At 26.5% G+C, this 13253-nt stretch overlaps 1 protein-coding gene across 2 annotated transcripts; it reads right to left on the reverse strand.

The window, feature by feature from the left end:
• Positions 1–1762: 1762 nt before the first annotated feature.
• On the reverse strand, positions 1763–8966 carry Pi4KIIalpha (phosphatidylinositol 4-kinase II alpha). Of its 2 annotated transcripts, none has more exons than XM_089228646.1 (7): positions 8464–8966; positions 5956–6074; positions 5456–5788; positions 5139–5393; positions 4394–4621; positions 3559–3698; positions 1763–2082 (listed from the first exon to the last, which is right to left on the reverse strand). In XM_089228646.1, the coding sequence occupies exons 1-7, from the start codon at positions 8651–8653 to the stop codon at positions 1983–1985; spliced, it is 1365 nt and encodes a 454-aa protein (XP_089084772.1). In that variant the 5' UTR covers positions 8654–8966; the 3' UTR covers positions 1763–1982. The 2 variants fall into 2 exon arrangements, with proteins under 2 accessions (XP_089084772.1, XP_015365634.1); XM_015510148.2 differs by lacking the exon at positions 8464–8966 and adding an exon at positions 6161–6224.
• Between the last annotated feature and the right edge of the window lie 4287 nt (positions 8967–13253).

Raw genomic sequence — 13253 nt, forward strand, 5'->3', positions numbered from 1 at the left:
AGACAGACAAAAATAATTTATACGAAAATAGATAGATGAAGATTACTCAATTTCATATATTTATTTTTTCAATTATTATATTATGCATGTTATATACATATAAACCTTCCTCTTGAATTACTCAATCAATTTAAAATAACCGCATCAAAATCCGTTGCGTAGTTTTAAGACCTAAATGATCTAAGCATACATAGGGACCTGGGACAGACAGACAGCAGGAAACAACTTTGTAGTGATAATAAAGAGATGGAAGTTGAAAAGTTTTCAACATCGCGTATACCATTACCATAATCTTCACATAATTTTTTTAATTGAATTCGTATTTTTTTTGTACACTTTTGTCGTTTCTGTTGTGCTACTCCTAATTGGATTTGAATTTTGAGCTAGCTTGTTTCATGAACTGCCACTTTTAATCTAATCATGGCCAAAATTGTTGGATGTGTTTATCCTATTTATTTACTTAACTTATGATTCCATCCTTCGGTACCTTTATGGCTATATATAGTTATACACATATTAATACATTATAACCATACATAGCCACATATTGGTACATAGATATAAGAATGAAATGTTAATTGAATGATGTTAAATTGTTAACTTGATTTTCCCAACACAGAAATCCGACTCCCAAAACATAGTGATAGTATAACAAAGTCAAACTAGTTTTGATATATTTTTAAGCATAAAAAAATTATTTTCTTTTTAATCATTCAAAATTTACAAATTCGGTTACGAGAATATTCAACAGAGAGAACACCAGGGTAGCTGGATTAGTGATCTTATATTATGAAATATGACGTAGGTACCTAATATACTAATATACCAAAATATAAAATTGTAGTTTTTATTTTTCGCATCTGGTGTATTCTAAACACAAATTGACGAAATTGACGTGGTAGGTATGTTAAACTGTACAAGTGTAGCGGTGAAGATAGGTAAGTCGAACGATTGTTGAACATGTCAAAATTACAAATGGCGAGAACATTTTTATAAATCATCTCTAATATCGAACATCCCCTATTTTAAATGAATAAAACCAATAAATCGATCACAGAAAACTCTCCTTAGATATAAATTTAAACTACCTACAAAACTATGATTCAAGATTCGAGGATTCTATAAATTAATCAGATAAATTACAATTTTAACAATGAATTCTCTTTAAATCATTTAGTAGTACCTATGTATAATTTAATAAAACTTTTTTTTTTTTAATATATAATTTAATGTTTGAATATAAATAACAATTATATATTTATAAATTAATAGTGGAATGAAAAAAAAAAAATTATTATTAAACTACAATGCAGAAAAATAACTTATAAAATAAATGTAAATAACATATTACAATTGAACTAGAAATTGAATTAAATATAATGTATTAGTTATAAATTGCAAAATAATTGCAATGTTTTGCCTCGAAGACTTGCAGAATTCTATTACAAAACTGATTTTAACAAACATTTTATATAATACATAACCTCAATTCAACCTTAATTTTTAATTTAAAAAAAAATATACAATTAAAATAACTATAGGCTGTTTATCCCTGTTTGCCGAAAAAATATCAAATTATTATTTTTAATTCATCCACAGCCTTCTATTATTATATAATACACACAAAGTTGACATTCTTTTTAATGAATAACATACATTAATTTAATTATTAGAATATAACTTGAGACTAGAACTAGATGCAAAATTTAAAGTGATTTACTTCATTATCAACAGAAGTAAAGCACATAATAAAAAAATTCACTTAAATAATATATTTTTTAATTTAAAATCTCAAGGATTAATTGTGATGATCAGACAATGTATGTATTGAAACATTTATAACAAATAATTAACTAATCAAAATACTTAGCAACAAAAATAAAGACAATTTTGTATAAAATATATTAGCTGAATGTTGCAATTAAAATAAATTTAAAAAAACTGACCACTATTAAAATGTATGTATTCTAAATAAAAAGTATTTAACACCATGAAAAAAAAGGACTTTTGTTTTGAAATCTTTGAGTAAATGTATCACTGAATGAACGAAACTTGGAAGTAGTTCCCACATGACCTTTAGACCTGAAAAATAAAATGATAACTTTGTAGTTTAAACAAAGCTTAACAAAACTATTAATTTAAAAATCAAACTTTTAATGATTTTATTCATTGTAGGTAAAAGTATAAGTGAAGGGTCAAAGTCAAACTGTTGGAATCTCAAACTGAACCCTAGTTGTTCATTTGGTTTTAAATTCTAACAAAGTATAAAAAAAGTTATGAACCGAACTATCAAGCATCTTTTATTATTTGAAAATCAAACTTGAAAATATTTTTATCAAACAATATCTAAAATTTATTTTCTTGACTTCACAGTAATTAAAATGTAAGTATCATAATAGTATAAAACTATCAACTATTATTTTTATATTATGACGATTAGGTATGATAAAATAAAATACAATTTTGAGCTCGAATTCTCGTTCAATAAAAATTGTTATTAGTTTGGTTCGGTGATGGTTATTTCCAATACTTCAACAATGTTAGGTTTGATGTTCAGTTCAACACAAAAAAATCATTTTCGACCCATCACTAAAAAGAACATATTTTGTTTCAAATAAATAGTTATCTCTAAGTGGCTACCAAATTCCTAATAATGCTGAGTTCTCGAGAGTGACACTTTATTATTTTAACAACCATCTAGCTTGCTTAAATTTATCTAAGATTAACAACACAATAACCAATTTTTTGAATGTGTCAATCGTGAATAAAAAAATCAACAACTAAAAACTATTTAATCAATGTGTAGGGTTGGACCAGTCAAAATCAGACATCACCTTGGTTTACTCTTATTTAAAATAATGCGATGATACTCTTCAAATGTGATTTGTGTTTGTTATTATGTCTACTTGAGATCAGCCAGTCCACTTTTGCCAATTTCACCCCCCCCCCCCCCTACCAACAAATATTAATTTATAATTGATTCCCAATTTAAATTAGAAATCTTAAAATATGTACCGACTGATCTAAAGTAGACATCATACAAAATTTAGACTAGTTTTCTGAAACATTATCTCAGAATTAGATTGATTGGTAGAATGGACAAAAATTACATACAAATGAGCATTAACTGTTTACTGATGACATGTGTAATGCTAGGCAGTGACTTGTAGGAACGCTCTACTATTTCTTTTACATAGTCACACATGTTAATAACTTATTATGCACACATTAACTAGATGCACAAGCATGCGATTTGAATATTGCTTACTTAAAATTGCTTAAAAAATATCTACCACTGATCCCCTAAACAATAAGATATATAATTTTATTGTTCTTTGTAGAAAAAATAATAACTCCATTAAATTCTTAGAGTAATGTATTAAAATGAATAAGTCATATTAATGCTGAATATTTTTGAATTTTTTATATGAATGCATTTATACAAATAAATAAAATCCAAAAATCAACGAAATCGATTAAAGAATATACTAAAATAAAAATAGTTGTCAACTGTGAATTTTAAATTATAGATACTAAATGACTATTATTTATTATTACCGTTCAACAATAACAGCTGGCATTTGAACAAGTTGTACAGGACTTTTACCATCTTTTAGAGCTTGAGTTAAATTTAATATCTGCCCACGCATAACACTCATTTGTTTTTCAAACATATGTCTATCAAATCCTTTGTCTATCTGTAAGTTGAAACATATGAACAATCATTAACTTTGCTGATTTAAAAAAAATAAAATTATAGTATTACAAGTGACATGGATAAATATAGGTAATGAGAATTAGTTTATGTTATGAAAAAAAGTATATATATATTTTTTTTTTTTTTAGATTAGCCCAATAACATTTATTGGATAGTCACTGTTCAAGTCTTATAAATTAAATTTATTTAGTTTATATCTAAAACATTGAGAAATCAATTTCAAAGTAAAATCAGTCAAAAATTATAACTTGACGCACATCATCTATGAAACACAATTATGATTAAGGAAAACAAAGGAGGAGATTAGGTTTCAGCTATACTGTACGGTAGGTGTTTTGAATATCTCATGATAAATGATTCTTAATGAAAATGATTTATCATGATGTGTTTTTAAATATTACTATCAAAGTTATTTATTTAATTATTATTACTACAGTAAGCTGATTTAATTAGCCAAAAACATTATATTTATTATAACTATCTTTGTAATTTTTGGTAAAATTTAGCTCAAATTACTAACTTACAATATTAAACATTTATATCAGTGTAAGTTAGGTCTAATAAGGATATGTTATACAGGATATTAATGATTCATCAAAGAAGTTAATTCAAACAATATTAATTTAATATAAATATAAATCTTTTCTTGTGTATAATTATTATTTTTCTGATTACCTTAAACAAAGTGTAAAGATCATCACACAAATCTTGAACAAAGTTCATATCAGACAGATAAGGTAATACTAGTTCTTTTGTATCTTTACTAAATGGAATCTTTGCTTGAGGAAGCCATGCCCAATGATAAGGATATGCGCGCCATGAATCAGGGTGTTTAAATGGGAATGCTAAGCCATTATCAATAGCTGCTATCTTTATGTCTGGTTCTTGAACACTATTCCATTCCTATTTAAATATAAATACCAATAAATATTTAGTTATTAAGTTAGTGATGGGTCAAACCTGATTTTTTTTGTGTCAAACCAAACATTGTCAAAGTATTGTGAACCCAAACCAAACTCTTAAATTAATCAAACAAACTCAAACCGAAATGTTAAAATTTTTTATGGAACTAAAATTTGATCTCAATATTTTATTTTATTTTATCATACCTTATAGTAATAATATAAAAAATAATAGCTGATAGTTTAATACTATTATAATTTATGATTTGTGATACGTACATTTTAATAACTATACAGTAGAGAAAATTAGATTTAGATATTGCTTAAGAATATTTTCAAGTTTGATTTTCGAACAGTAAAAGATGCTTGATAGTTTGGTTCGTATTTTTTTTATACAGAATTTGAATTTAGAAGTTAGAACTGAACCGAACTCTTTGGTTCAAGATGCAAATAGTTTGACACATCACTAATTTAAATTTTTTATAAACAAGTATAAAATATACAATTATTACACTTACATTTGAGCTTTCGCTGACTGTGGAATTTGTAAGGCTAGCATTTGGGCTTGAGCTTAAGCTCGGTTGATCATACCTAATCAACCAATTATCATTACCTCGATCAGTGTTTCGAATAATGTAATCTAACACAACAAGCCTTTCAAATTGAATTTGAAAACGGGATTGAAGATTTAATGGCAGTGGGGCTAATTCAAGTCGCCTAAGCCAATATTCAGCATCTTTGTAACCTTCCATAAATAATTGGAAAGATCCTATCTGAAAGTAAAAGTATACACATTTTTCAATTATTTAATTAAATTAAAATTTACTTTACATACTTTGGGCCTAAGACCAAGTCTATTAAATCGCCGTCCCAATTTAGGAAAATGATCGTTAATAGCATGTTTCATTCTAGTCTTCTCTCTGTCTATACGTCCATAGTTGAATGTCTCACTAACTAACTTTGCAACCTTAGTTTTAGGTACAATATTCAATCCAAGTTTAATTGATACAAGACTAGCACCAGCTTCTGACAAGTATCCTTGATTAGGTATTAAACAAGAACGTCCAAAACAGCATGGACAACAGTTTTTGTGTAGCCATTTAATCCATTTTGGATTCAACAATCCATATGGTTCTTCATCTTTTGGTTTAAAAACACCAATAATTTTCTAAAGTATAAAATAACATTTTAATAATATTATAAGCTAAATTTACAATAATAAAAATCACAATATGGATTATAAATTCCATTTTATCATTAATATGGAATTTAGAACTTCAATTAACATTTTAATAATTTACTTTAAACAAAATTATATTTGTAAAAAAAACTTACATTATTTGTATCTTTAACAAAATAGCTGCCACTGGACCCTTGATAAATGCGTTCAGGAAAGACGCTATTATCTATAGCTAATTCTGATTGTTTGATAACATAACTGAATGCCGGATCATCTAAAAAGAAATAAAATGAGAAATTAACTTTAATTCAATTGCATTTTCTATATATGTAAAACTCAAATAACAGATACAATATTTACCATATTTTTCATAACAATCATAATCAACTATAGAAATATCTTTAAACATCATGAGTTTAAAATACTATGTATACTATGTATTAATAATAAAACAATAATAAATTGTCTAAATTTATTATATACTTTACTAATACACTAAAAGAATTAAAAGATAGTAAAATACACATTATAATGTGATTTGAGTGTTATCATTTATCAATATTCAAGATAATAATATGCAATAACTTGTATCATACATTATTGACGCAATATTGAGTACTTATAGAGGTGTGGTATATCATTGAATGCATTTCCTATCATAATAAAACCTATTATAAAATATTTAGATTTTTGATACAATACACAAACATTTTATAGCTTCAATCAATATCCAATGGCAAACAGATATAAAAATTAACAATTGACTTTTATTTACAAACTTTCAATCTTAAATAACTGATTAAAAAGCCTAATAAAAATTATCTAAAAAAAATTCTATAATTTGCATTGTAGAATAAATTATAGAATGTATAATTTATTAAAATAATTAAATATTTAAAAAAAAAAGAATAAAACTGATTGTGATTGATTAAATAAAATTCTATTTTAAAGAAAACCATTATTTGTAATTCAAAATAATTTAGATACTGATTAAAAGAAGGTATTAGTGGCATTTTTAATTGTTTTATCTATTCTAGAAATATGTTTTAAATTAAATTTTATAAAATCATAGATTTGCAGCATAGAATCAAAACATTCAAATTGTTTAAAAAATATCTATTCTAAATAAAAAATGTTATTAAGATAAACTAAACTGATAAAAATACAATTTTTGAATTTTCCAACAGTTACATTAGTTGTGCTTAGTTGGCATATCTACCATTACCAATTCATATAAAATAATATCATAGCATAACCTATACCTAAAAATAAAGCTTGGGACTTATAGCACTTAAAATCATTAAAATAAGCGCTTAAAAAGCTCTTAAAACATCATTATAAGCACTCAAATAGGTATTTAAAAACTTAAATTTTTGCAAAAATATCTATCAAAAAACAAAAAAATTCTAACTAAAAAATCAAACAAAATCAAATAAATCTTTATCTTTATATTATAAAATAAATTAAACTTCACTTTCGAGACTTAAAGGATTTTATGGATTTTCAAAGGGATTTTCTGAAAAAATGAAATGTAAATGATATTTATAAGTAGAAATACTGGTCAATAAGTAAAAATAATCAGAAAAATTGGAAATAAGCATTTTTTTGAAAAATCGCTGAAACAAGCGAAAAAAAAGCACTTTCAAACTTCATAATTAAGCGTATTATAACAAGACATACACTTCCATAGCACTATGCTAAATTTTAAGTCAATCCATAAAAATAAGCAAATGCTTTAAGTCTCGGGCCCTGATTATTATTATTATTTCTACATTCCAACTTTTAGAAAACATTTTTTTTTAATTAGCTATAAAGGAAAAAATCAAATAATTACCTAGGTGTATAAAACATTTAATTTATGAAAAATATAAACCATCATAAATGGTGTACGTCATATTCAACTTGCCATATGGTGGGTAATTATCCCTATAGCTTAAATGCATTGATGAAGTGTTGACTCATTGAAGCAAACAAAGCCTATAGCATTTAATTTACAATATTTTTTGTTTTTAATAAAAACTCCAACATGTTATTTGCCACCTTATTTAATTTAATATGGTAAATAAATTTAAACTTATTAAAATAATAAATATAAGATTTTGTCAGAGATATTCTATAATATATATTTATTTAATGTACTAGAGTAATATTATAGTGATTATATTTATTATACATTAAATTACTTTCAATAACAATTGATTGAGAAACAGATAATATAAAACACCTTTAGATTTTATTAATGAAGAAGTTTTACATTGTTTTTTTCAAATAATGATGTAATTAAAACTAATTAAACATTCATGAAATATATTAATAACATACCTAATTTAATTAGATATGAATGACTATAATTTAGCAGATTAATGTTAATTATTAATTGTAGGATAATACCTAGTTGTATTAAGTATTTAGTCATTAATATTACACATACTATTAGAGGTTGTTTAATATTTTAAATATTAGTTAAATTAGTCTCATTACTAATATCATTTAATGTTTACATACACAATACATACCATAAATATTATAATTAATAATGGTGTAAATATTGATAATCAATGAGACAAAAACTAAATACCTACTTAGATGTAATTTACTATTAGCAACTATCTATATATTATTATATTAATGATATACAATTAAAAGTACTTCAATTTAGTTACCAGGAAAATGATTATAGCCCGGAGCATGATCCATGCGTCCCAGTAGAGGTTGATTCTCTCTATCTTTGGCGTCCAGATTGTCGCTTAAAGGCTGTTCGAACTCAATGTCGGGTACAATTGGATGGTAAGTAGATGTAGTAGGTAATGGCTGTTGTAGACTACCGTTGGGTTGCAAACTATCCTCGTTCATTTAGAAAATCGGAAACAAAGACTCACCAACACAAGGACACCTGGGAATTTGGTATTAGAACCACGACGAACAAGGTTAGTCATAAATTCGATAATGATGTGATAAACTAAGCAGCCATATGAAATCAATGAAAAGCATAGAAAATAAAAATGCAAGATAAATTGAAACTAAATCAAATTGAATAAAAATAATTATTGAAAGATTGAAATCGAAATGTAATACTTAAGTAATCGAAATTCGTAATAAGAATATCTAATAATAAAAAATTTAATAATATTAATTTTTTTAAACCAAACACAGACACAGATGTTTTTTCAAAATGAACACTTGCCTAATCAGTTCAGTTCTTCAGTTTGCTTTCCTAGCTGCAGCTGCTTGCGTATTGCTATTATCTCCATCCTCCGACGTTGTCTGGTAGATAAATGATAATGAAGGGAACAATATTATTGATTGTGCATATTGTTCCATGAAACGACAACGTTGTAATTTGTTATGAAAAAATTCTTCAAAAACTAGTTAGTGGTTACGTGATTACGTCATAATTATCATGATTTATATTTTATTCAATTTATTATACTTATGGATAGACATTAGACCTTAGACGGTAATAACTAATAAATAAGATATTCATATTATGTTCTGGGGTTCCGAGTTCTGACTCCAGATCCGGATACGGTAGATAGGCCTGTCGGAGTGTCGGCTGTCAAGTATTCGAGGAAATCTCGAAGGGCTTACGCGCTTACATTTTGTACTGGTATGAGAAATTGGCCGCTTTACTGTCTATATATTATTATGATTTAAATGACTACTTTATTATGATAGTATTCAGTGTCAACAAATGTAATAAGGTCATTATTACATATTAATATTAAAATTTGTCCAATATAATCTAATGGGTACTATTAAATAGTACTATACCAAATTACCGGCCGATAGAAAAATATTTCTCGAAGGGCCGAAACTATACACCCAATCCGGTCCTGGTATGTTGGTATAGTGTATACACGTAGTAAAATAATAATAAGCACAGACTATATTTCATATAGTCTGTGGTTCGGATTTTATAGCATTTGCTACTTATTATAGGATAGAGATAAAAATAGCAGAGTGGGCTGTAAATTTGTTTAATGCACCACGGACTCTAAATATGAAATTTTATTTTGCTATTTTTTGCATATTTGAAGAATTTTAGAATTTTAGTGCTACTTTTAAAGTTTTGGTGCCATGTTTTGCTAATATTCTTAATTCAATGCTTTATTTTATATTTTTCATAAATCTCGTGGCAAATGGTAATCATTAATGCGAATCAAAAAGAATTGAAATTTTATTCTTATTTACTCAGATAATTTTGAATAGTTGCGTACAAACGATGTCATAATTCAAGGTATCAATAGTTAATCATGTACATACACATTTTTTTAAACTGCATACGGAGATTTTAGTTTTTTTTTATAAATATATTGATTTAATAAAGATATATGATAAATTGAATAAAATTTTGATTTGTATTTATTTTTATTTATTGCTATTTTTGATTTTTTTAGGGAATATTTATAGAGCATATTTTATGGTTTTTTTTGGTCATATTATAGCGCATATTTTAGGATTTTTGATGCTATAAAATCCGAACCCTGGTAATAACCAATAAGGCAATAAATAGTAACTGAAGTTTACCAATGGTAATTTGCAGGGTTTAGATTTTGAGACAAATGTTTGACACGGCCTAATTAGACTCTTTTTTTAATTTATAAATGATAGAAAGTAAATTCTTACATAAAAATTAATTTCAACATTATTTTTTTTCCGGTATAAAGCCCAAAGGTGGAGTGGCCCGTTGGTAATCACTATTATTCAATAATTTTGTGATGAATTTAATTTTTGATTTTATGATGTTATTAGTATAAATTAGGGAACAAATTCACTTTAGATACCCATTGTTTTTTTAATCATACGTATTCCGACAAGTTAAGAATGATGCTGCAAAAAAAAAAAAAAAAATTTGGAAGTTATAATATCCTTCCAAGTTCCAATACGCTTGCACACAACATTGTACTGCCACGCGGTGCGCCTACAACGGATTTTGATTTTTTGCATTGTTATTTATTGTATAAAATATTAAAATACAGTTCACAACACGTTATACTGTCGTAGTCGTCGTACATAAAGACAATGTTAGAGATTTAATATTATAAAACTACTATTGAAAACTAAGTTATTATTTTAATACCCTTAATTTGAGCTTAATTGGGAAAACAATATTTATATTTATATTTTTTTTATTGTGCCACTCTAAGAAGTAAGAACAGTAGTGCGGCACTATCTCTTTCCTATGACTCGTTGGCCCGATTGGCCGCATTCAAATCAAATTATGAAATGACCGATGGGCAGTGAGCTACTCAGTTTCGTAGTCGTAACTCGTAGTGGCAGTCGTAGTAGGTAATCGTACCCATATTTCTCCCTCTCTACCATCTAATCGCCGCCGTAAATTACTGACACAGTGTCAAGGTCGTCACTGGTGGTCAGTGGTCGCCGCCCAGTAGCGTTCTTATTATACGATGGCCATAGTATAGGTACTAGGAAGGCACTATAGTAATATAGTATTATCTTTATTCTATGCTATAGTATACAAGGTGTAACAGATAGGACTTTTGGAATAACTTTTATTCAAATTAATATTAATTTTAGATTCTGAGCGGAGCGAGGAATGTATTGGTTTTACAATGATGTTTATTTCTTTTTCTTTTTTATTCTGTAAACAGTTTTTCTCCCTTGCTCAAAAGTATCAAGTGTAGCATTTTTTCTGAAAAGTAATGTTCTTGAGCTGGTACTTTAAATTGGTCATTTTTCGATTATCGAAACGGCACTCGAAATAACAGTGGTTAAAGAAGAAAAAACGTACGATTTTATAATATTTAATAATTACGGACGACGTTTTCTACCAGAAATATTGCTTCAAATGAAAAATGACAAGAGATTTTTTTATTGTATTTTGGAATTCGTTCCTAAAGATCGCTCCACACTATGCATGTTTCGTGTTTCATGTTTTCACGCTTTTGTTGAATTTCGTGAAAAGTGTGTATAGCTTTTCCACGAAATTTTTTTTGTGAAAACAGTTTCGTGGTGTTTCGCGAACGAGGCAGTAAAATTTACGAAATCAAAGGACACGAAAATATTTTTCGTACTGTTTCGTGTCATTTCGTTGTTTTTCGTGTTGCTTTGCTTTTCTCATGTAAACAGGAAGTTTATATCACTTGATTATAAATAAAATTAGATATTCGTAGGTAAATGGATGTTATTAAATATCGTAATATGGAATTACGTAATTTCGCTACAAATTGAGTTCGTAAATTAGTTGTCACCATGGCGTCCAAGAATAGAATGATAAACTATAGTGCTCGCATTTATTGGCGAGTTAAAAAGTATCGATGTTTGTGGGATCCAAAAGATACAGACCGCAAATCGAAAAATTAAAAAAATGATGCGTATCACAAATTAGGTTTACAATTTAAAAAACCAAAAGAAGAAATAAAAAAACAAAATTAACAAGTTAATCCAGAGTTACAGAGGATATCGAAGAAAAATAAAAACAACGAAAGTTTCTGGTGCTGGAAGAAAATATGTATTTAAACCATCGTGGTTTGCATTTGATGCTATTAATACATTTATATGCAAGATGTATACACACCACACAAAACTATAGATACAATGGTAAGTGTAATAATTGTTAATTATTCTGTGGCTAAAATTGTGAATTTTATTTAGAAGAAAATTGATGACTATTTAAAAATATAAACATTTTTTGCAGTTTTAACAGTTATTTACAAAAATTAATATAACTTACTATTGTAAAATGTATTTACAGTTATTCGTTTTTAAAACACTACAAAATAAGAAAATCGGTACATGAGAAATCGAGTGATATCCAATGTTGTAAAAATTTGAATTTCTGCAAACGCTCATAAAAATTTAAATTGATTTTCTTAAAGATATATATTTTTTTTTTTTGATAAAAGTAGACAAACTTATAAGGAATATTGTATTACACTTTCATATCTTAGATTTAAAAAGAAAAATTTTTATGAATTCTTAACTCAAAATAATTTGATAATTTTCGTGATTTTTCTATGTTTGTCTTTAAAAGCTTAAAAATAAATTGTGACAAAGGATTTTTAATATTTTTCAAATGCTATTGTAACAATATAGTAGGAGCCTTGTATTAAATTTCCAAGTTTTTTTACCCAACATATAAAGTTTTATTATCATATAAAGAAAAAAGACTAATAAATTTGGAAACCAAAAATGTTCCTAAACAGTTCAAAACAAATCAAAATGTTTTGAAATTTTTAACGTGTTTAGAAAATGCAAATATAAACTACCAGCGAAAATTGCATATATATACATCCATTTATTTTGGAGTTAAACCAAAAACCTAAATCGATTTTGTGGAAAACCGATTTCACGCGAAAATTCCCGTTTTTCCTTAATTTTTATGTTGTCTTTCCCGTCGCTTTTGAAAACTATTAATAATTTTAACCTCAAGAATGCACCAACTAGATTCACTTTCCCATCGAACAAGATACTGTTGAAGAAAATCGAAGCA

Source organism: Diuraphis noxia, unplaced genomic scaffold (assembly GCF_037042655.1).
Source record: "Diuraphis noxia isolate RWA-SAM2 unplaced genomic scaffold, SU_Dnox_SAM2 contig0005, whole genome shotgun sequence".
In the NCBI taxonomy this organism is placed as follows: Eukaryota; Metazoa; Arthropoda; class Insecta; order Hemiptera; family Aphididae; genus Diuraphis; species Diuraphis noxia.

Bases quoted from the DNA above. Each gene is read 5' to 3' on its own strand.
- Pi4KIIalpha (XM_089228646.1), bottom strand. From the start codon at position 8,653: ATGAACGAGGATAGTTTGCAACCCAACGGTAGTCTACAACAGCCATTA. The intron at 5,394-5,455 runs GTATGTAAAGTA...TTTTACTTTCAG, and splicing joins GACTTGGTCTTAGGCCCAAA to ATAGGATCTTTCCAATTATT. The intron at 4,622-5,138 runs GTAAGTGTAATA...ATATTTAAATAG, and splicing joins CAGTCAGCGAAAGCTCAAAT to GAATGGAATAGTGTTCAAGA.